The 22662-nt window shown below is 41.7% G+C and overlaps 1 protein-coding gene across 2 annotated transcripts in view; it reads right to left on the bottom strand.

Annotated features, from left to right (window-relative positions):
- Positions 1-22662, bottom strand: part of VPS13A (vacuolar protein sorting 13 homolog A) — a 4910496-nt gene that overhangs the window by 1617032 nt on the left and 3270802 nt on the right. For both annotated transcript variants that reach the window (XM_044060868.1, XM_044060869.1), the window contains exons 41-42: positions 20171-20530; positions 5409-5507 (exon numbers count right to left, since the gene is read on the bottom strand). In XM_044060868.1, the coding sequence (XP_043916803.1) occupies positions 5409-5507; positions 20171-20530 (459 nt within the window). The remainder of the gene's footprint in view (positions 1-5408; positions 5508-20170; positions 20531-22662) is intronic.

Below are 22662 nucleotides of genomic sequence, written 5' to 3'. Positions count from 1 at the left end.
TTGTTTGCAAAGTCCATTTGTCTCCTGTAATGCAATGCCAGTTTTTGAAAATAAAGCTAGCTTTCCGCCCAAGGGTGCTTCCAGTTGTTCCCTGGTAGGCGGAATCAGAGCCAAGTCATTGTGTCTGTCCTGTGGAAGTGGTTGCAGTCGCAGCTGTGGCGGCACTTCTCTGGTTGGCAGGTTGCCACTGGCGACCCTGTAGGCACCCTTGATTGACCTCTGCCTCTTGGGCGTCTATTTCTGCCTCTCTGTGCTCTGGAGGTGTCTGGAAAGGACCAATTCTTTGAAGGCCAATTTCTGCTGAACCTCGGAGGTTGGACCTGCAGAAAATCCTTGACTGTTTGGACAGATTTTGCTTTTTCTTCCACTTTCTTTAGAACCTCCTGTGCAGGGGAGCCAAATAAACTTTGTTTCTCCATAGGGGCATCTAGGAGTTTAGACTTAACATGGTCTGGCAAGGATTGTTCTTTTAGCCAGGCATGCCTTCGAATCACTGCTCCAGTCATAGCTGATCTAAATGAAGCCTCCAGTGCATCATAGCCACATTTTAAGAAATGATTACTGACCTGCTGAGAGCTGTGTACCAAATCCTGAAGGGACTTACGGTCTAGAGGTTCAGGAGAGGACAGCTTTTTATTCAGCTGATCTAACAAAAATTTCTGGTACTGTATCATATGAAATTGACAGTTTAAAGCTTTGGCAGAAAGAGTAGCAGATGTATAAACCTTTTTACCCCATCTCTCTAATGCTCTTGATTCTCTTTCAGAGGGTTGGGGGTTTTTGGCAGAGGCAGCTGCAACACCTTTAGGGCCCTGAGAAATGGTTTCTGTGTCTGCAGCATGGGCTTTATACAAGTGGTAGTCAGAATCCGGGACCCTGTAGTATCTGTCCGGTTTGGCAGGGGCCGGGGGAAGAGAATCAGGGGCAGTACTGGCCTCATTGTATGCATCATCAACAACTGATAGTACAGGTGGTATGGCTAAAGGCCTATGCCGTGGTAAGTGTAGAAAAGTCCTTAGCCTTTTCCTAGAATCAGAAAAATCCTGACCCTGCCATTGGAAGTGTTCCCTCATTGAGTGTAGAATTTCCCCGAAAGAAAATTCTTCTGGAGGGGAGGCAGAAGGAATGGAGTCTTCTGCATCGGAATCCTCATAAGGTGAGTATGGTCCTTCCTGATGGTCAGATAAATCTGAACCATCTGAGGAATAGTCAGAGGAGAGAGGTTCAGGGGGTTCAGTCCTAGACCTCTTTTCAGGTGGGGGTTGTGAGGCCCTGTCTGGATGAGGTTGGGATCCCCTGATCAGAGAAATAAGGTCCTCAGCAAGGCTGAGAATCTGAGAACTTGAGGTAGGTCTGTGAGAGGGAGCTTTTGTAGGTAAGGCCTTGGAAAGTTTAGCTGCTTTAGCCCTGGAGAAGGCCTTGATAGACATAGAAGCAGGGGGTCTAGCTGCCCCACGTGCAGGAGTAGAGATGTCCAACGGAATGGTGTCGGACAAATCTTGTGTGCCTGCTTCTTCAGTAGGAAATTCTGAAGCCGACTCAGCCGGGGCCTGTGTGGCCTCGGTTGTCGGAGGCATGCTTTCGGCCGAAGGGAGAACCGAGGTCTCGGTTTCAGTCGAAACCGAGACACTTGCGGTAGGCCTAACCGTGGTTTCAGCCGAAACTGCGGGCCGCGAGTGTCAGTCCTTTTCCTTGCGTTTTTTAGCTAAATGGGTAGTCGGAGTCTCCGACGGCATTTTATATGTGAAAGCGGAGCCAAAAAACTCTACAGCAAACTCCGACCGACGTCTAAGTGTCCGTCGGTTGAAGGAAGCACAGGCTAAACAAGCTGATACGTCGTGGTCTGGGCCTAAGCAAGGAAGGCAGTAAGAGTGGAAATCCTTATGAGGTATTTGTTTCCCACAAGTTAAATTAGAAGTTATGTACTCACCATAACGTTCCATCTGAGTAGGTGTATTCATTTGTCTACAACCTGTGGGTTATGGATCCGATATCGGATCCGAACCGGCATAGTTTACCAGCTATGGATCCAAGCTCTCAGCTCCTCCCCCCTCCCATAATGCCCTGCTCTACCCTCATGACCTCAGATCGAGTTTGCCAACAGCAAGAACACCCTGAAAAGGGTAACACATCATATGCAAGAAACTGAAAGGCCAGGGGGATAGGAGGGCGGGATGGTTGCAGACAAATGAATACACCTACTCAGATGGAACGTTATGGTGAGTACATAACTTCTAAATCTGAAGTAGGAGATTCATTTGTCTGCAACCTGTGGGACAGAGTCCCCAGCTACCTGAATCTTGGGCGGCTTCATGGAAGGATATTCCGGAGCACCGCGGAGCCAAAGGATGCTCTACCCCTAGATGCAAGATCCAACTTGTAGTGGGAAATAAAAGTATGAGATGAAGCCCACGTGGCTGCTGCACAAATATCATCTAGAGGAATCCTAGCCTTAAAGGCTACCGAGGTAGAGACTGACCGGGTTGAATGGGCATGTACACCCTCCGGTCTGGGCCTTCCGAAGCTTGATAAGCCAATAAGATACATTGTGAAATCCAGCGAGATAATGAGACTTTAGAAATTGGTTTGCCCAAATTAAATTTAGCAAAGGAAATGAACAACTGGTCGGATTGCCTATGACCAGCCGTCCTGTTTAGATAAAATCTAAGTTGCCTGTGAACATCTAAGGAGTGAAGCTTGTATTCACCTTTGTTTTCATATTTAGGAAAGAAGACAGGAGGTTAATGGATTGATTAATGTTTGCTTCAGAAGCTACCTTAGGAAGAAAGGACGGGTTGGTCCTGAGGTAAACACGGTCCGGATGAAAGACCAAGTAAGGAGGTTTAGCTGATAATGCTTGAAGCTCTGAAACTCTCTTGGCAGTAATGGCTACTAAGAAGGCGGTCTTGAAAGATAAGAATTTCAGATCTACCGTAGCCACCGGTTGAAGGCGGTCAAGGCCTGGAGAACTAAGGAAAGGTCCCAAGGAGGAACCGCTTGCTTTACAGGGGCCTGAGAAGAAAAGTACCTTTAAGGAAAATCTTACACAACTTGGCGACATCAGTGGATTGGAGTCATGACCAATGTGATAATGGGAAATTGCAAGTTGTACTTTGACTGTGGAACTGCTGGCACCATCATTAAAAAGAGTGGTTAAGAAATCAAGCACCAAAGGGAGAGGAACTATGAAGGGGTTTAGGCCTTGCCGCTCCCCTAGCGAGAACCGTTTCCACTTGCTGCGGTAGACTTTCCTAGTGGATGGCTTATGAGCTGCCACCAGGATGGCCTTAACAGGGGCGAAATACCGGGAGTCGTGATCAAGAGTGGAACTGGAGCAGCCAAGCGGTCAGCTTCAGGTTGTCCAGGTTGAGAGGAGATAAGTGGGATGGATGAGATATCAGATCCGGAATGGGATCTAGAATCCAAGGAGGATTCACAGAGTGAGACCTTAGGAAGGGGAACCAGATCTGTTGAGGCCAAAACGGAGCAATGAGAATCATTCTACACCCCAACCGAGAGGCTTTCTGAAGAACTTGGAGCATCAGAGGCAAGGGGAAGCTAAATGGGTAGTCGGAGTCTCCACGGCATTTTATATGTGAAAGCGGAGCCAAAAACTCTACAAACTCCGACCACGCCTAAGTGTCCGGCCGGTTGAAGGGAGCACGGGCTAAACAAGCTGATACGCCGTGGTCTGGGCCTAAGCAAGGAAGGCAGTAAGAGTGGAAATCCTTATGAGGTATTTGTTTCCCACAAGTTAAACAATTATTTACTTTGTCTGACATCGGCTGAGGCAAGAAAGAGTCCCCAACCGGGTACTTAGCTTTTTTAGAAGTCTTCAGTAGCTGAAATCTCTGGATCTGACCGACCGGCACTTGCGAACAGCTTCTGCTTCGGGCACCGCGTGGCAAGAAAGACTGAGGAAAATGGCGTCGGCTGATGCCTTTATACCCCAGGAGCTATGACGTCGATTGAAGTGCGACATCAGCCGAAGCCAGACCCAGACTTTGGAATCTGGCCGACCGAAGGGCTGCCTGAGGCAGGACAACCCATATGTTATGACTGCAGATGCATCCTTGAAGGACATCATCAGATCATATAATAAACTGCAGAAACTTCAAAAAAGAAAGCCTTGCAATAATCAATATTCATATGTAATATAAGAATATTAACAGATTATCATAGCTAGACATGCGGTGGTGGTGCTGCGGTAGCATTGTCGCCTCACAGTTAGACGTTGCATGTTAGATTCTCAGTTATAGCATCTTCGGTGTGTCGACATGCGTGAATGGGCGTTCCTTCGTTGAAGGCTGTGCGTTGGGCCCGGCAAGCCAGCACGTAAAAATCTACTGCCAATCATTAGTGGACCGGAGTTCCGCTGTGCCGACCCCTAACCGGGAAAAGCCGAAAAACAGTTTTATCATAGCTAGACATGCGTGAATCTATACTTATATAATTTTGAACATTATATTCCAATAAAGTTGGCTCCAAATTATAATGCCTCTCCACCAGCTCAGATACTTCATTTTGACTATTAAAAAAGTAAAATAAATCTAAATACCTAGAGATTATGTTATCACAGTACTTAATATCTACAATACTTGCACTGCAAATTAAAAAGAAAACTGGTGCCCTGAGATCAATTTTAGAAATAAGTGAGACAAAAATATGACAAAAGTATGTTATATGAAATAGTGCAACTTAAATGCTGTGCATACTGCAAACTAATGTGTTTTGGACTAACTGACGACAAAATAGCATATGTTCTTTACTGTATTTGCTGATTTATGAGAGAGCATACCTATGGGTTGGACTACTCTTCTACTCCAATCAGCATTCATCGTCTTTTTTTTTTTTTTTTTTTGAAGGGGGGGGTGTGGCGGTTCCCACTTTTGATAAAGGACATGGACTGTAGTGATGAATGTTGTGATATCAAACACCAACCTCAAAAGCACAACTGCTCCCCAATGCCTGTCAGTTAACCACTAGTGAGCATCTTCATGCAAATCAATACAGTAAAAAGAAAATCTGCATTCTACTTCCATGTTCCCATTGCTAACAAATAATATACCAATGTATACAAATCCAAATTAATAGAAATTTCAATAGCACAAGCTAGCTAGAGGGACAACCAACATACAGAGTGATGGTGGCAGGGTGTTCCTGATCTATTAAGTTGGGTTCTTAGAATGAACAAACGTCAATCTTCCATCTGAGCGAGAATATTACGACAAACCCTTGGAAGAAGGGATTATTACGATTTTAGAGTAAAGGTATTCTGAACACTTTTGTCATTTCATTTTACTGTTACTGAAAGTAAGCTACACAGCTAACTTAAAACTTCAGTTTTTCACTATCTTGTTTGGCCTATACCTTTGTGACACATTAGCAAGAGAAATGTTAAACTGTACCTTAATGCCAAGACTCCATGGTCTAAAGTCGCTGTTTCCATCTTCTAGTGGCTCAAGTAAGGGCTCCCAGACTCCAAGCAGCTCATTGAAATGCAGTACCTTAAAATGTTACAATTACATCAGGTTAGAAAACAGTACAAACAATGATCAGAGCATTGAAAAAGTACCTTAAAATGTAATGACATCAAGTAAGATCACTAGATTTAATTTCAGCAGCATCACATTTATTTACACAAGGATATGTCTACACTCTGGCCTAGTTATGACAGTTAGGCGAAAGGTATAGGTATCATTGCTAACTGATCTTTGACAGGGCAATAGCAAGTGGAAATGTTCATTTACTGCCCTCTTACGTGGATCATGTTAAAAATCCTTACTCTCTTTCCTGCTGATGCATGGTATGCCTATACCAGGAACAAGTGGAAAACATGTATACCAAGAAACTCAGATCTTGCTCTTCCCTGAACCTGCACAAGAAAATACACTTGAAAATGCTGTGTAATTATATAACTGGAAGATTATTTATAGGAAAGTCCTGCTCTTATAAGGCAGAGGATGGAATCTTCGATGCAAGGATGACAAAAGGAAAAATAATCATCTCCACTTAAATATCAAGTGGTAAGTGAGTACTTACATATATCACATACTTCAACATGGCCATCGTCAGTAACTAAAACATATAAATAATCCCAAACACCCCCCCCCAAAAAAAGGATACTTTGTTGGACTTTGGCCGCATAAAGACAAACCCTGACTACAATGCTGAGGTCTTGGGCTAATACACTAACACAGACGCTGGAGGTGGGAGAGGAATGATGAGGCAGTACTTATTGCCTCGCTTTGGGAAAAGCATTGTGGATGCACAGATGAAGGGCATATATTGGTCATAATTCCAGGAGACGGAACTTGCTCGACAAACTTGGGAGGAAGAGTCTTCAAAGAAGTTAAATTGCTTGCACAAACACGCAGATGACAGACGCTCACAATTTTTCACTAACAGCTACTCCTCCCCCATAGGCAACTACAGCCATGCATTGGGGAACTGATGGGTTGAAGGTAGAAAAAGAGAATCCTCAGACTGTGCCATCCACTACTGTCCGCACTGCACAAAGGACAGCGGAAGCACAAGGAATTCTATTTGGGTAGAATAGCATTGAAGCATGTACATAAAAGTACTGTAAATGAAAATGTTACTGGAGAATTTTGACTGATGCATCACACACACCTACATACGTGTTTGTATGTGCGACAGAGACAGGCATACCTCTCCCCTCTTACTACAAGAAATCTGGACATGCCTAAAATAATGGGGGGGGCGACAAAGGCCCAAAAATAGGGACAGATTTTAAATATCAATTTTATAAACTTAGAAGGTTGCTAGCATGACAGGATTTGAGTTGGCATGTATTTTCTGAAGATACAGTCTAAAACTCAAATGTACGTCATTGTATATGGACTTCACTCCTCAGTGATTCAACAGAAAATCACAACTTTTATGTAGAAAAGGCCAAAAATGTGAGGCAAACATCCAGACAGTCTGTGAAAAGCTACACTGTTGAGAAGTATGAGAGAGACAGAAAAATTATCCAACACTGTCAAAAGCTACACAACTTGGGAATACCTAGTATGCAGGAAAGAGCATCTGAAGTCATGAAATTATGACTATACATTAAGGTCATTACCCATTCAGGTACAATAAGCACAATTAGTAACCCATTATGGCCCAGTTCTTTAGGAGTGATGTCAATGTGCTAATCTCTATGGTTCCACTGACCTTTCACTTCTAGAAAGAATATTTCTTTCCTTGAACATTGGGAATAACTACAGCACAAATATGCCTCCAAAAAAGAAGACAATACAGGAATGTTTTACTTTTCTTTTGTTCTAGCCAAATGTCACTAAGTATATGCATACAACTGTGTACTCATCACATCCCTGGCTACAAACTGCACAGCCACATGTGTACAGTGACAACTATTTACAGCAGCAAAAATCATTTCCATGGAAGTAGCAAGCTTGCCATGATAAGGTGTGACACTGAAGGTTATTATAAATTAGGGATGGCAAGGACCACTGTACAGTATGGCTTACTTTCCACAGAACAAAAACTTTTATTTTTAAGCTTATATCCATATGTATGTCTGTGAAAGCAAGGTTTTGCTTAAACAGGCTTCAGTCTTAACTAGCACATCTGTACATAGCTCTGCGAGTGTAATCATACCTCTGCTGACCTATACTCATTTTAGGTCTGCCTTGTTGTTGAGGTAGCCTTATACTGACACGGGAAGACACATACTTTCTGAGCTTGGGCTGGGGGATATAATGCCCACTGGTATACAGTTGTGTTGCAGTGTCATATGTGACAACCATGGTGTTTCATAGGGGTTTTACAACTTGTGTTTGCAATGATACTCATGTACTACGGATTTGTACAGCTTCTATACACCAAAGGCATACCATATCCACTGCATTGGATCCAGCCTTTGTAAGCTGGTGATATGAATGCTGAATGTTTTCAGTGCAATCTTCAGGTACTAATCTTAGTCACTTCACATCATGTATATGAATCTCACCTCACGTCTTTATACTGAAGTGTGTTTACTTGACTGTATTAGAAACAGTAATGTATGCCTCACAAGACAATTAAAACAAAAAAGATGCAGCACACACGAACTGGTGGTCAAGGCCAGAAACATGTGAAGTGTGACAGTCTAGTAATGTTCTTAAAAGTAGTTCTCTGTCAGCTAGCCTTGTATGTGCCTACAAAGCTTTTCACAGAAAAAGTAAAATGCCAGTCTGAATACCTAGGATTAAAACAGCAGGTAGACAATTTGTTAGACAGAAAAGGACAAATACAAAGTTGGACATAAAAGGAACAGTTTTCAAAATTCTGCTCATGGGAGCACATCCAAAAGGTCAATGCATGACAGTGAAAAACAATCACTCTAACAAAATTAGAAATAAAAAGTTCTTAACAAAACCAATGGGAAAACAGAATAATCATCTAATCAAGGTTGCTTTACAATATGAACACAACGAGTCAAAAACTCTTAATGCCTTAGGGAAGCAGTAAAGTGTACTTTGGCATCAACCTGTCCAGTCACCTGTAAATGCAATGTTTATAACACCAATGCAGAGTTTACACATGTTAGCTCCATGCAGTTCAATGACATTCAAATAGAAACCACCTGGGTGACACCAGCACTTCCCTGATATGATGTCAGACAGAAAAGTTATCCAACAGCCTGTCCTATCCACTTCATATGACCAAATCCCAGTGTCTAGACCACTTGCTGAATCTGGGTCATACGCAGCACAGTCAGAGGTAAAATTCCTATTCCAGACAACCTGATTTAGCTTTCATAATTTTTGCTATTACAGTGAAGTGAGTTAGTGCAACGTAAAATTAAGATGCTTGGGGATAACATAGTAACACAACGCAAAAGGTACAGTTGTGCAAGTTGCACTTATCTACAACACCTTGAATTCCTCACTGCTTAAGAAGCCTATGGAGTGTGCCTTGCCCAAGATACAGCAACTAGGCACCTTCCAAAAGCTCTGGATCCTTCTCTCTGATCTACTCTAACTGCTGACTGGCCAGCTCCAAAAAGGGAAAAATCAGCAGGCAGAATGGAAAATCTTATGGACTTTCTTGCCAACTATATTAGTAGTAGCATACTGATCCTGGACTAACCAAAAAGAATAATCCAACACATAGTACAGTTTTGTACCTACCATAAATCGAGTGCTAATACAGCTGCAGTCATAACAGATGGGTTCACCTGCCTTCAGGCGGGTCCTCGGTCGGCCGAATTCCAAAGTCTAGGTCCGACATCGGTTGTCGTCGCTTCTTCCCTGACGTCAGTGCGCCAGGGGTATAAAATAACCAGCCAACGCCATTTTCTTCAGTTTTTCTTGCCCCAGATGTCAGGTGCCCCCAGAAGGAAGGCAATACATAAATTTGTGTAATAAAGCAATGCAATATAATCAAAATACAGTAGTTGCAAGCAAATACACCATAAAAGAATACCCCAATCAGGTTGAATGAGGAGGTGTTAGCCAATAGGCCTGTCCCAAGAGGGGAAGGAGGGAGGGAAACCTGGACTGCAGCTGTATTAGCACTCGAACATCTACATTTATGGTAGGTACAAAACTGTACTATGTTCATCGTGCATACAGCTGCAGTCATAACAGATGGGTAGAATCCCAAAGCTAAGAAAGGGGTGGTAGGCACTAGGTGGAACTAGGAGGAGCCAGAATGCCCTGCAAGACTGCAGTGGCAAAGCCTGCTCTAGTTTTGGAGTATAATGGTAGGTGGTAGTGCTTGGAGAAGGTATGCACAGAACTCCAAGTGGCTGCTTCTAAAATATCTTTGGTAGCAACTCCTCTGAGGAAGGCTGCAGAGGTAGCCGTGGCCCTTGTGGAGTGAGATCTGATGCCTGCAAGTACAGTTTTACCATGAAACGAGTAACAAAAGCGTATGCAGTGGGCTATCCATTTTGAGATTGTCTGTTTGGAAATTGGCTTCCCTTGAGCTCCTATAGCATAGGACACAAAGAGCTGTTCTGATTTTCTGAAAGGCTTTGTTCTGTCCAAATAGTAACGCAGCTATCTGTGAATGTCCAAGGAATGTAGTAGTCTCTCCCCTTTGTTTTGAGGATTAGGGTAGAAGGTAGGTAAGTGTATAGCCTGATTCAAAGCTACCCTGGATACCACCTTTGGCATAAAGTACGGGTTGGTTCGTAAGGAAACTCTGTCCTGATGGAAGATGATAAAAGGCTGCACAGCCATGAGGGCTTGTAGTTTCAGGAGCTGGCCAACCAGTACTTGCGAACTGCTTCTGCTTCGGGCACCGTGCGGCAAGAAAGACTGGGAAAATGGCATCGGCTGGTTCTTTTATACCCCTGGTGCACTGACGTCAGGGAAGAAGCGACGACAACCAACACCGGACCTAGACTTTGGAATTCAGCCGACAGAGGACCCGCCTGACGGCAGGAGAACCCATCTGTTATGACTGCAGCTGTATGCACGATGAACATCAGAAGGGGAATGTTTAAACATCTACTGTTATACGAGGGTGCAGCTTACACAACTGCACTATGTTCATCATTCCCACCTACTGCATTGACTTGTGGGTAAAATACTGTAGCTTACTCAGCCTGGGAAGAGGAAGAATATGGACCCAGAAAAACCTGGAGAACAGCCTTAGCAATGTCAGTCGTGGATTTAAACAAATATTCTAGTATGTAATTATTTATAGATGTATATACAGAGGACCACATAACTGTTTCTAGGAAGCTTCTAGAATTCACCTTTTTCCAGAATGTCATTAAGGAATGCAAGATCCACAGAGAATGTGTCTTATTACTGCATGGAAATGGTTCATCATGGTGGGTAACAAAAAGGTGAAGGCCATGGACAACCTCTGGAAAATGTGTTTGACAAGGGTTGTCCTTTTAATAGTCCCAACATAAGAAATAGACAGCTGACAGGATTTTCTAATGGAGTTGGTTCCGTCAAGAAAATACCTGCACTGCCAATGCACATTCAGAGTATCCGGAAACCTTTCTCCACGGTTCTAAAAATTAAAATAGAACATTTGGATGATGACCTGATTCAAAGAAGCACTGAAATTATATTAGGCATGAATGAGTAATTTAGTCATTCACTGATACCCTATCCCTATAAAGCACAACAGATGAGGCTTACCCAACAAAACAGCTTGAAACTCCGATACCAATCTTGCAGATGTCACACCAAAAAAAAGACCTTTATATATAATGAGCCTATATAATGAACCTAGAATATGTGAGATATGCAGGTTCAGATGGAGAGGAGGCTAACTTTTCCTAACAGTGAGTTAAGATCCCAACAAGGAAACCTCAGGTGAAACATTCTAATCAGAAACTGTTTTACTAAGAAAACAATGGGAAAGGAAATGAATCTAAGGGAAGACATACTGAACTGGACACTCAATGTGCCTTAATTAAGGCTGTGAACAGAGGCTTGTAACACACACACACACACACACACACACACACACACACACACACACACACACACACACACACACACACAAATAATTTAGCACCAGTAGTACAATCCCACATAGGCCCCTGGTTATTAGGTACACACCAACTAGAAAAGTCATCCAAAAGTCAAACTAAGATTTTCTAGTAGCAGGATTTATTGCTTCTACCTGCTACACATCCTATAATGGAGGTGCCTAAAAGATATCAGAATCCCTGGCAAAACCCAGGCAGAAAATTTAATACGTAATAGTATGTGATGAGTTGAACTCCCACTGCCTTGAGTGAATAGATCCATATTGTGAGGAACTTGTGGTAACTGACCTTGGCCAACTCTATAAAAGGGAGAAACAACAATGCCTAGGCCAAAGGGCTTCACTCCAAAAATACACTTTTTAGGGAGTCCATCTAAATATTCAGGAATTACTCTCAATATGAGTGGAAAGGATGGACTCCATGGAAAAAATCCATTGTAAGGGAATAAAGAGAGAAAATATATGTATTATCAGATTTAAAAGGAGACTAAAAGATCTCCAAGATGTTCCACAGAACTGGATCAATACAGTACAGTTGTGTAAAATCTTACCATAAGAGTAGATGTCCCTCTCTTCACTGTTGCAGTATTGTTCACCATAGGTATCTCCTGCCAAGGAGAGACCAATATTTGGCCAGCATACCACAGCCCTTAGATCTTGTATACGTACATCACATGTATTCTCCCCGTTCAGGACAAAAGAGCATAAAGTAGACGTATAGATGCAGTTACTCAGAACTAAACTGCCCCAGCAGAGAACAGCTTCAATATGAAAAAAGAGGCTATGTACAATCAAAAGGAGAAAATGAAGATGGAAAAGGCACACCCTCAGCCAGGAGGGACACCAAAGCAAAGCCCAAAGGAAAAAAAGGGGGGATGAAGGGGGGGTAGCGAATGGAAGGCTGGGAAGTGCCCTCAACAAGCCCATGTAGAATGCCTCTAGCAAAACCTGCTCTGAGCCTAGATACCATATCCAATTTATAATGCTTAGAAAACACCTCACTGAGTACCGGCGAACTGGCGACTAGCTTAACGGAAGCGTCGTCGGCAGTTTTGGACCTGTTCAGTCTGTCTCTGTCTTTATCGTTAGGTTTTTTTCGGAAGATTGGTAGTCAGATGGCTTACCAAAGCCATTTCGGAATACGGAGATCAAGAACTAAAGTATTTAGCGACAATAAAGGTCCGACGACGAATAGTTTGGGCGTTTAACAAAGCACAAAACTGGCAGCGAGGTACGTCGTGGTCTGGGCCTAAACAGGTGATGCAGTAAGAATGGAAATCTTGGTGTGGTATTTGCTTTCCACAGGCAAGACAACTGTTAACTTTTCATGACATCGGTTAGAGCAAGAAAAAAGGATCCCCAATGGAGTACTTAACTTTAGAAGATTTCAGAAAAATTCAATTCAGAAATGAAAACTTAGGTAGCGACCAAACGGCACCTGTGCAAACTGCTTCGGGTTCCTCAGCAAGAAAGACTGATGTAATGGCATCGGCTGCCTGTTTTTATACCCCTGACGACCTGACATCAGACCTGGAGTGACAGCAACCGACACAGAAATATGAAGTCTCTGGTATTCGGGCAGACTGAGGGCAACCTGCAGGCAGATAACCCTAGTGTGATGACTGCAACAGTGAAGCACGAATAACATCCTTTGTTATATGGATAATAAGATACAAGCAGTCAAAATGTTTTTAGTCTTAGGTCAGGCATATTTTTATCAACTAGAGGAGAAGTTGTGGATAGCAATTAATAAAGAGCAGAAGGATTTTATCTGGGAGGAGAAGACAGCAACAGTCAAGTGGAATAAGCAGATTCTTCCAGTAGAACAGGGTGAATTGGGACTACCCAATTTGAAGGGGTATTTCAGAGCTACACATTTAAGGCTCATATACATAGCACAAGCAGAAAATTATAATTCAAAGTGGAAAGGGATGATGTTGAAACAGAGGAAAGCTCAAGAAACAATGAGAGATTGGGATTTTGGATGCAGGCCTTTAAGGAGAATAACAATAATGCAAAATATTATATCCATAAAGTAGCAGAAAGTATTCTAAGAACTAAGCCAACACAGGAATGGAGAAAGCAGGAATGGAGAAAAAAGATTCTGCCGATAGGGATGACTGCATTTAAGAATATAGACAATAGGCAAAAGGGGGCCTGAATTTATTGGAGAAAACTGGCAAAGGAACCAAGGTATTGAGAGCAAATAACTAGAGAGGGAAAAGTAATAGAATGGGAAGTGGCCAAGAATTTATTTGGACTGCAGGTTGGAGACTGCCTTCCCTATCAATAATTGATATCAGAGTATAGGCAAAGAGAAAGAAAAATGGGGGGGGGGGTCCTAAACGAAAGACAAGCACTGGCAGAGTTTTTCATAGAATCTAGAAGAGAAGCTACCATTAAAAAAGGAATAAGTAGGACATATAAAATATTGCATGATAACTATAAGAATCAGTAGAGGAGGTTAGAAATGATTGGAAAGAGAGCCTGGATAAGGAATTCACAAAAACAATGGGAGAATATAAGTATGCCTCCCAAATATGCAACAAAATCTACATTTAGGATTTTTGCCTGGAAATGTTTACATAGATATTTTATACCCAGAGTAGACTCCAGAGAATTTTTCCTCATGTAGATAGCAAATGGTGGTAGTGTGATGGGAAAGAAAGTGGTACTTGGGAACATATTTTCTGGGAGTTCAGCGGGTTGGCAGACTAAGTATTCCCTTGTGGGATGCACTGCCGGAGATGTTGGATGGGTGGATCAGTGTGATGAGGTAGATGAGTTTTCTGAGCTATGAAACACAACCGGAACTGCCTAGGCATAGTAAGGCCTTGGTGTGTCTAATTATGGTGGCTGCCAAAAAGCAATTACTAGAAAATGGAAAGCAAAATCTAAACCAACTACATTAGTAGTATCAAATATATTAACAGAAATAAAACTACTACAACTGACATCTTTAGAAAAGAGTAGGAGCAAACTACATAGGAAAAAATGGGAATTGTAGGAATAATACATGCAGGGCAGGAATGAGGTTTAAAAGAAGGCAGGACTTAAATGAGCTATGTAATGTATGACTGAAAATGATTGGACAGATTATAAGTGATGTACTATGTTGGCAACTGAGTGTCTGTCAGTATGGTTTGTGATGGAAAATGCTTGCAACTAGGACTGTGTCGGTGTGGCTTGTTTTCATTTATATAAATGTATGACTGCTTATGTTGTAAGTGATGGTTTAATAAAGATGTTTCTTGTTTGAAAAAGGGCAGAAATTGAATAATTTATGTAATGTTGCTTAGGTTATATGACATACTGCGATATATATGAAGTACAATGTCTGTTAATGTTAATTTGTTAATATGGTTTGATTACTTTTGTATAAATGTAAATTAGCCTATGTCACAAGTGATAATTCAATAGTGTTAAAAAAAAAAAAAAAAAAAAAGGAGAGGAGAAGTGAGGATGGATGAGTGACCCTTTGTCCTGTGTGAGAAAGTCCAACTGGTGAGGTAATGTGTGGTGACTGCCCCTGGATAGATGCACTAAGAGGGGAAATCAGTGCTGTCTTGGCCAAAGGAGAGTCACTAGCAAGATTTTTGTGAAGTCCACATGAATGTTCTGCAGGATTCTTGCAAGCATGGGAAGGGGAAGCAAGGCATAGAGACACACTCCCTTCCAAGGAAAAGAAAAGACATCAGCCTTCCACACCAAATGGCATGCTACTCTGGAGCGGAAAAGAGGGAGCTGCCTGTTCGGAGGGGAGGGAAAAAGATTTACCTGAGGAATATACCACTGATGGACTATGTCCAGAAACATGTATCTGTGAAGCTTCCATTCATGAGAATGTTTTTAAACTGCTCAAAGCCTCTGCCCCTAGACTGTGCTGTAAAGGAACATACACTACCTGAAGAGTTAACTAATAACTAAGAGCCAGATCACAGGCTTGAAGAGCCAGCATGCAGACAAGGTACATCTTTGTGTCCCCCTGATTCCTGACATACCACATCACTGTACTGTTTGTCAATGCAAATCTTCAGAGGGCCTGGGGACAGCATGGGAGAAAAGCCTGAAGGGCCAGAATCAGGGCTCTTATCTCTTTGATGCTGATATGGTCTGACTTCTGAAGGGGGGGGGGCAAAGTCCGTGAAATTTCAGGTGACCACAGGAAGTTCCCCCACCCCATGTCTGACGTGAAGAGGAACAGTTCTCAAGAAGGAACCAGAGGCTGAAAAAGCAGGCCTAGGATGAGGGTAAGATGTTGAATCCATCACTTGAATTTGTACTTCATACAAGGAAGAAAAGGCACTCTAAAATACAGAGGGTGACAATGCTGAAGCCAAATGGACTTGAGGTACAACTGAAGCTTTCACATGTGAGGGAGCATTTGAACACAAGAGGCCATGAATCTCAGGGCCTGAAGAAACTCTATGGTGGAATAGTAGGCAGAGGAAGAAGAGACTGAAAGAAAGCGGTCAGGACAGAACTTTTGGGGAGGAAGAGAGGCCAACATTGGCATTGTCTGAATCCTGCAAGCCAGATACACAGGATCTTGACAGGGAGTTAGAACAGACCTTTGGAAGTTGAAAGTGATGGTGAGCCCCAGATTTTGAAACAGAGATATGATGAACTCCAGATCCTGTAACAGGCAACTGACAGAAGGTGCCTTAAGGAACAGGTGGTCTAGATAAGGAAAAATATGATTGCCTTGGAGTGTGCAAAAGGCAATCACAAGATCTAGGCATTTATGAATCTCCTTGGGGCAGTAGAGAGACCAAAAGGCAAACCAGAGCACTGAAAATGAGAGAAAGAAACAGAGAAACATAAAAACGTCCTCAAAAGATGGTGAATAGGAATATGAAGGTAAACATCCTTCAGATCCAAGGACACCAGAAAAGTCCAGGGTATTAAAAGAGGAAACAAGGTTTGAAGAGTAAGCATCTGAAAGAAAGGAAACTTGAGAAAAGTGTTGAGCAAAGTGAGAGACAGAACAGGTCTCCAACTGCCCTCCTTTTGAGAAACCAGGAACATCCTAGAGTAAATTCTCTTTCCTACTTGGGAATGAGGGAAACACTGAATAGTCCCCTGGTCCACCAGAGACCCAAGGACCTCTAAGAAATGAGGGAGTTGTTCCAAAAGAAGTAAACTCCTGCCATTCCCTTTGAGGATTCTTACGGTGTACAGAAGTATGCTAAGTCTTGTGCTTTTTCTTGGTAGGGAAGTCATCCCTATTAAACGCCAGAGGTCTTAATCCTTGAAGAGATCCAATAAGAGCACCTAGGACCTCTTTCTCTGACCAGAATCTGCAGAATACCTCTAGGGGCCTCTGAGATTATTCAAGGGCAGCTGCCCCTCGACGTCCACAGCAAACACCTGCAAAGCTTCAGAGAACGTGTGAAAGGAAAGATCCATGTCAGCCTCCGACCCCAGCACAGGAATCCGAGGTGGACAGTGGACAGCTTACAGAGCTATCTCCTGCTTCTAAAGCAACATCCGGTGGAGGCTAGACAGCCAAAGAAACCAGCTGAGATTTCTTGGCTGCCTTCTCACTTAACTGTACATGGAGGTTAGATGTTTCACCATACTACCCTGGGCTAACAGTTTAAGCATCTTGTTTTCGAAACAGATGGCCAGGGAAGACAACTAAAAGCAGCTAAAAGACTGCTAGAGCAAGCAAAGCAGAAAAATCAAGGAAAATTATGTCTGGTCTGGAAGGTGAGGAGGAATTTTGCATTTCGTGCTAATTGTTCTTCACCTGAATCACTTCTAAAGCTCATGAGTCAAAGACAAGCTTGCCAAAGAAGAAGGAACAGAATCAGTTGATGGGACAGGTATTCAAAAAGTGAAAGCCGAAGGAAAGCCTCATAAAGAAAGGCTTGTAAGCCTAGGAATCCTAAGGCTGTAACTTCCATTTAATGCAGAGTTTTTCAATTGTCCTATCCTAACATCCCTAGTTGATCTTAGGCATTTGGGAGGATATGATATTGTACCCAGAAATGCTTACTCACTTGGAACATAAGCTAGGGTGCTAAATACAGCCTCTGCCCAATGTTACAAGACTTTTAGCTACTACAGACATGTTGGAAACCTGTCTCTAAACTTTCATTTCTACATCTAAAGGATAAGGTTTTGAAAGTTACAAAAGATTGTAAGATATCTGTTCCACAGGGACTGATGACTGAATCAGATTTGGAACAGGCAGTGCAATATATACCACCCTCCAAAGCTGGCACTATTGAAGGCAAGTTGAAGAATGAAAAAAATCGGCTTACAATATATTAACAGAGCATCCTAATGTGGTGGAAAACCCACTAATGTTCCCCAAATGACACCGCATTCATCCTAAGGAAGAAATGCATGCTAAATATGGATATGGATATGAGGAAAAGATCTTCTTTGCATCAGATCAGTGGAGAAGAAAATCTGTAGGGGTTCAAATCCCAATCTGTTCAGGTCATATTCATCAGAAACAACTTTAACAGATATTGTCTATGATAGACTGAAAGAGGAATTAAAGTCTCCACCCAAGGAATCTTCCCCACAAAAACAGCATCCCCTACAAACTCTCAGAAAAGCTGGTTCTTCCATGTCCAGACTCGGGACACTGGACACAGCCAAAAAGGACATGACTGACCTCAGTACATGGTGACCTGCAGAACTACATGAGAGAAAATTGTAAAAGTAAATGAGTGGTCTGAGAAAGAGATAGTGGCCACTGCAGGTGCATCCACTATCGGCTTGAGGTGCAGATTCAGCTTGCATAGAATCAAGGGCTCTCAGATAAGTAACAATTTCTTACTAGGAATTACAAAGGTCAGACTAGCAGGAGCATTTATTTTCTGCACCTGATGTGGTAAGGTTTACTGGGATTAATCGGTAGGAAGGTAACGTTGTCAAAGATTTACATAAACAGCACCCTTACATTTTCTCCTGACAATAAAATCCCAAAACACTGTTATGCATGAGTAGTACTCCAAATTCTTGAGGGAGCCTTTACAAAGCTTAAACCTAATCTGACAGAAGTAAAATGCAAGTAAGATGTCATTGAATGAACACTCACAACCTGTCTAATAAATATGTTAGTAGTACATAAAATGTTCTCAGCATCCCTTTTAGTAAATTAAAACCGACACAAATAAAAAAATGGCAGTGAAGTCGCTGAGTGAACATAATCATCACATACTGTGTAAAGCATAAGCCATCTATAAAACATTTCAGAACCTTATATGTAAAAATATCTGCACGAAAGAAAAAATGGCCAGTAAGTTGTCACCACATGTACACTCAACACATATACCCTGTCATGCACAAGTAGCACATTACAATCCCATTAGGAAGTCATGAATGTAAAAAATTAGGCTGACAAAAAAAAGCAGGTAAGTTATCACAATGTGCATACTAAATACACATACTCTGTAAATGTAGAAGCAGTACATTAAATAGCCTGTCAGTAACCATGTAAAGTCAATTATGTTGACAGAAAAAATGGCAGGTAAGCTGTCATTGTGAAAACAAGCAGTGAATATCTCAAATGCACAAGCAGTGCATAAAACCCCTTATAAGTACAAGTAGTCAGACAGGAATTGTACACAAGTTGTCACAGTGTGAAGACAAGCAGTATATTACACCTCTGAAAAGTGAAACAGTAAACCCATAAGTAAATTTGGACTGACAGACAAAAATGGCAGGTTGGTTGTCACAGTCTGAGCATAAGGAGTGCATATTCTAACAATGCACATGGTATAATGTAAAATCTTGTCAGTACTTTGAATAAAGTAAGAACAAGTTGAACAAAAAAAAAATGGCAAGTAAGTTGCCACAGTGTTAACAAAACACATACTATCATTGTCCATGCCCAAGTAAAAACATGGCCTCACACCAAACACATTATAATGTTTGCATAAGCAGTACATTTTATAACAAATAAGCCCCTAATCCTAAGCGAGGCTAAACACAGCAGTCTTTGACAGGGAATAAATGATATCATAGAATCCCATTTCTCAGAGGGATAGAACCACTGAAAAAAGTAAAAGAAACTTTATATACAGGCATACAAAACATATATATATGTGTGTCTCAAAAGGAACATTCTTACTCTTTATTTCTATATATTTATGTTAAGAATTATTAAAAAATAAATGCATTTTATGTGAGCAAGGGATCTCCAGCTGGGACTTAACTACCACAGACAACAGCTGAAGTGCCAGCTGCTGATCTTGTATAGTCTCAACATCTTCATGAGGTGGCAAGTACAGAAATGTTTCCGTTGTCTGCTGATTTTTCCCTCATTAAGGCTAGCCAGTCAACAGTCAGAATGGATCAGAGGGAGGGATCCAGAGATTCTGGAAAATGGACAGCTGTTGTAACTAGGACAAGACAAAACACCCATAGGCTACTGCAGCAGTGAGAATGACTAAAATCTAAAAACTAATGAATTACACAAAGTGTTAAGGTACACAAAGGACAAATGATAAGATGAAACAATCAATCAAACAAACAAAAAAAAAAAAACTCCTCAGGATTGACATTGTAATGATATGACCTGGGGCAAGTGTCAAGATGAATTGCTATTTCAATTCATCCTGCATGTAGCCTGTAAATATATAAGATATGTGAAAGTTCAATGAGTCCTCATCTACAGCCAATGTTCAACTTATAAGTTTATATAGCTAGACATTTTTCAAAATAAAAGTTAACTTACCTCCAAATCAAGTTTACAATTAAGATTGATAAGAGTACTCCAGTTACTAACACTTCCTGAAAACACAGACTTTGCTAGCAACATAGGAACTGTTCTATGGCCAACACCAGCTTCGAGAGTCACCTGAATGGCCTCTATTGACATGTGCAGTGTTTCCCCAGTGGGAACTAACGGAGTAAAGCCACGGCCTTGATTTAGACTGTCCTTGGAGTCTTCCAGAAACCACAATTTTAAATCCTTAACATCTTTCTCATCCCATAGGTTAGGAGGAATGTGGCTACTTTCCTCTTCCTTAGTCTCTTTAGGAGCTGTCAGTGCTGATGTAATAGTCAAGACTGTGTTAATAGTTATTGGTGAAACCTACGAAGCAAAAACAACAGCATTTATTAAAATCAAACTTGAGACATCATACATAAAATATAAAATACTAAGAACTGTTACTTAACAGGCAACAGCATATATTTACAGACACAATGCTTTTCTGTTCTAATTCTTTGCTTAAGTTATCATTGTTTTTATCTAGGTTCATTTCAAAATTCGGAGCTCAAAATACAGTTTCAAAGAGTTGGATAAAATCTGAATATTACTGAAATAACATATGAGAAGTAATCAGCTGAGACAACTGTGAAGTCCCCTCTTTGCGCCAGTAATCAACGAGCCTGAATTGTCATCACTGACACTGCAGAGGGAAGTTCACTTGAAATAAAAATAGATGCACACTATTTCCAGATGCAGCTCTCTACAGCAAGCACAATTTCCCTTAAGAGCACACAGGGAACACACACAGTCCAGGGTCTGGGTTTTTCTCTCTCTGTCTCCCTCCAAGTCCCCAGTAAGACTCCCCACTGGCACAGCTATAGAGTTGAGTCCTCAGTCGAGTGTCCAAGCCAAGTCCTCCAGCACCCTCTCTGTGAAACCAGTGTTTCCTGTTCCTGCTCCAAGCAGCTGAGATACACTCTGAGATTTGATTTGCGCGTGTGCGCGCGGGCACACACACACACACACACACACACACACACACACACACACACCTATCTGTAAAAGGCAGGCATAGATTTGATAGCTATACTCCCTTCTGTCCAGACTATAAGGTAGTTACTGCCACCAGCCACTCTAAAGTCAGCTACTCTAAGGGTCTTACAAGAGTACCCAATTATACTGAGTGACATTAATATTGATACCAATGGTAGTGTTTGACCAATGCAGTAAGGCTTTTGTGAGTAGCCACAGAGTCACCAAATAGATGAAAGTACTCTCAAATGTTAAAATTTTCTCTAAAGGACCAACCACAATGAAAAGTTTAAATATACTTAATAATAATTAATAAAAGAACATGAAAATACTAAATATCGATTTACAATAAACAGAGTTTCAATCACAGGAAATATTAAAAATAACACAGATGAACAGATTCACACAGAACAGAAAAACAGTACTTAACTAATCACACTATACTTTCTTGACTGACCTAAGGAATTACTATTCCCTGGTCACTTACTACTTGCAAGGCAAGATGAAGTGGGCAAGGGATCCATCAATGTCAGGTTTCAAAAACAGAATGTATTAAAAAACATCATTTCAGTGATGGATTACAGAATGACTTCACATACATCTGGTCATCTGACTTCTAGTTCCCATGCTACCTCTTTCCTAGCAACTGACCCAGAATCTTGCACTTCTGTGTCAATAATACACACACATAGAGCTTTGCTAAGATCTGCTGCAGCTTCAGGAAGTCATAAAACAATTTCAAACTTCTACCCTCTCACAGTAGCAATTAGTTCATTGCTAAAGACAATACTGATGGCTTCCTACTACTTGTTTTCCCAGACATTTTGTCTCTGGCTGCATTAAGAAAGTACAGTTGAGTAAATTCACTGTTGCAGTCATTACATTTGGGTAATCTGCTAGCAGGTTGTCCTCAGTCGGCCTGATTAACAAAGTCTTGGGTCCTGCGTCGGTTGCTGTCCCTTCTTCCATGACGTCAGGGGTATAAAACATGCAGACGACGCCATTTTCATCAGTTTGTCTTGCCCCAGATGTCAGGTGCCCCCCAAATGGGGAGCAATATATATATGTATATAATTTAGAACACAAACAATATACCTCCAATCAAAAGCAAATACACCAAAAAGGCTTTTAAGCATATTAAAAGAAAGAAGGGGTACAGTAAGAGAAAAAACAGGGGGCTGGAGGGTGGGTAACCAGGACAGCAACAGTGAATACACTAGAACATCTACATTTATGGTAAGTGTACACAACTGTACTACGTTCTTCGTGTTTCACTGTTGCAGTCATTACATTTGGGAGATTCCCGAAGCTATGGTTGGGAGGATGAATTTATACAGAATTAGGAGCAGCTATAAGGCCCTGCAAGACAGCAGTGGCAAAGCCTGCTCTGGATTTAGAAAAGAGAGGTAAATGGTAATGTTTAGTGAACGTATGAACTGAGCTCCAGGTAGCAGCTTCTAGAATGTCTATGGTAGGAACCC

Source organism: Protopterus annectens, chromosome 2.part0 (genome assembly GCF_019279795.1).
Source record: "Protopterus annectens isolate FY-2018-M chromosome 2.part0, PAN1.0, whole genome shotgun sequence".
NCBI lineage: Eukaryota > Metazoa > Chordata > Ceratodontiformes > Protopteridae > Protopterus > Protopterus annectens.
This window is presented reverse-complemented; position numbering and strand designations above follow the sequence as displayed.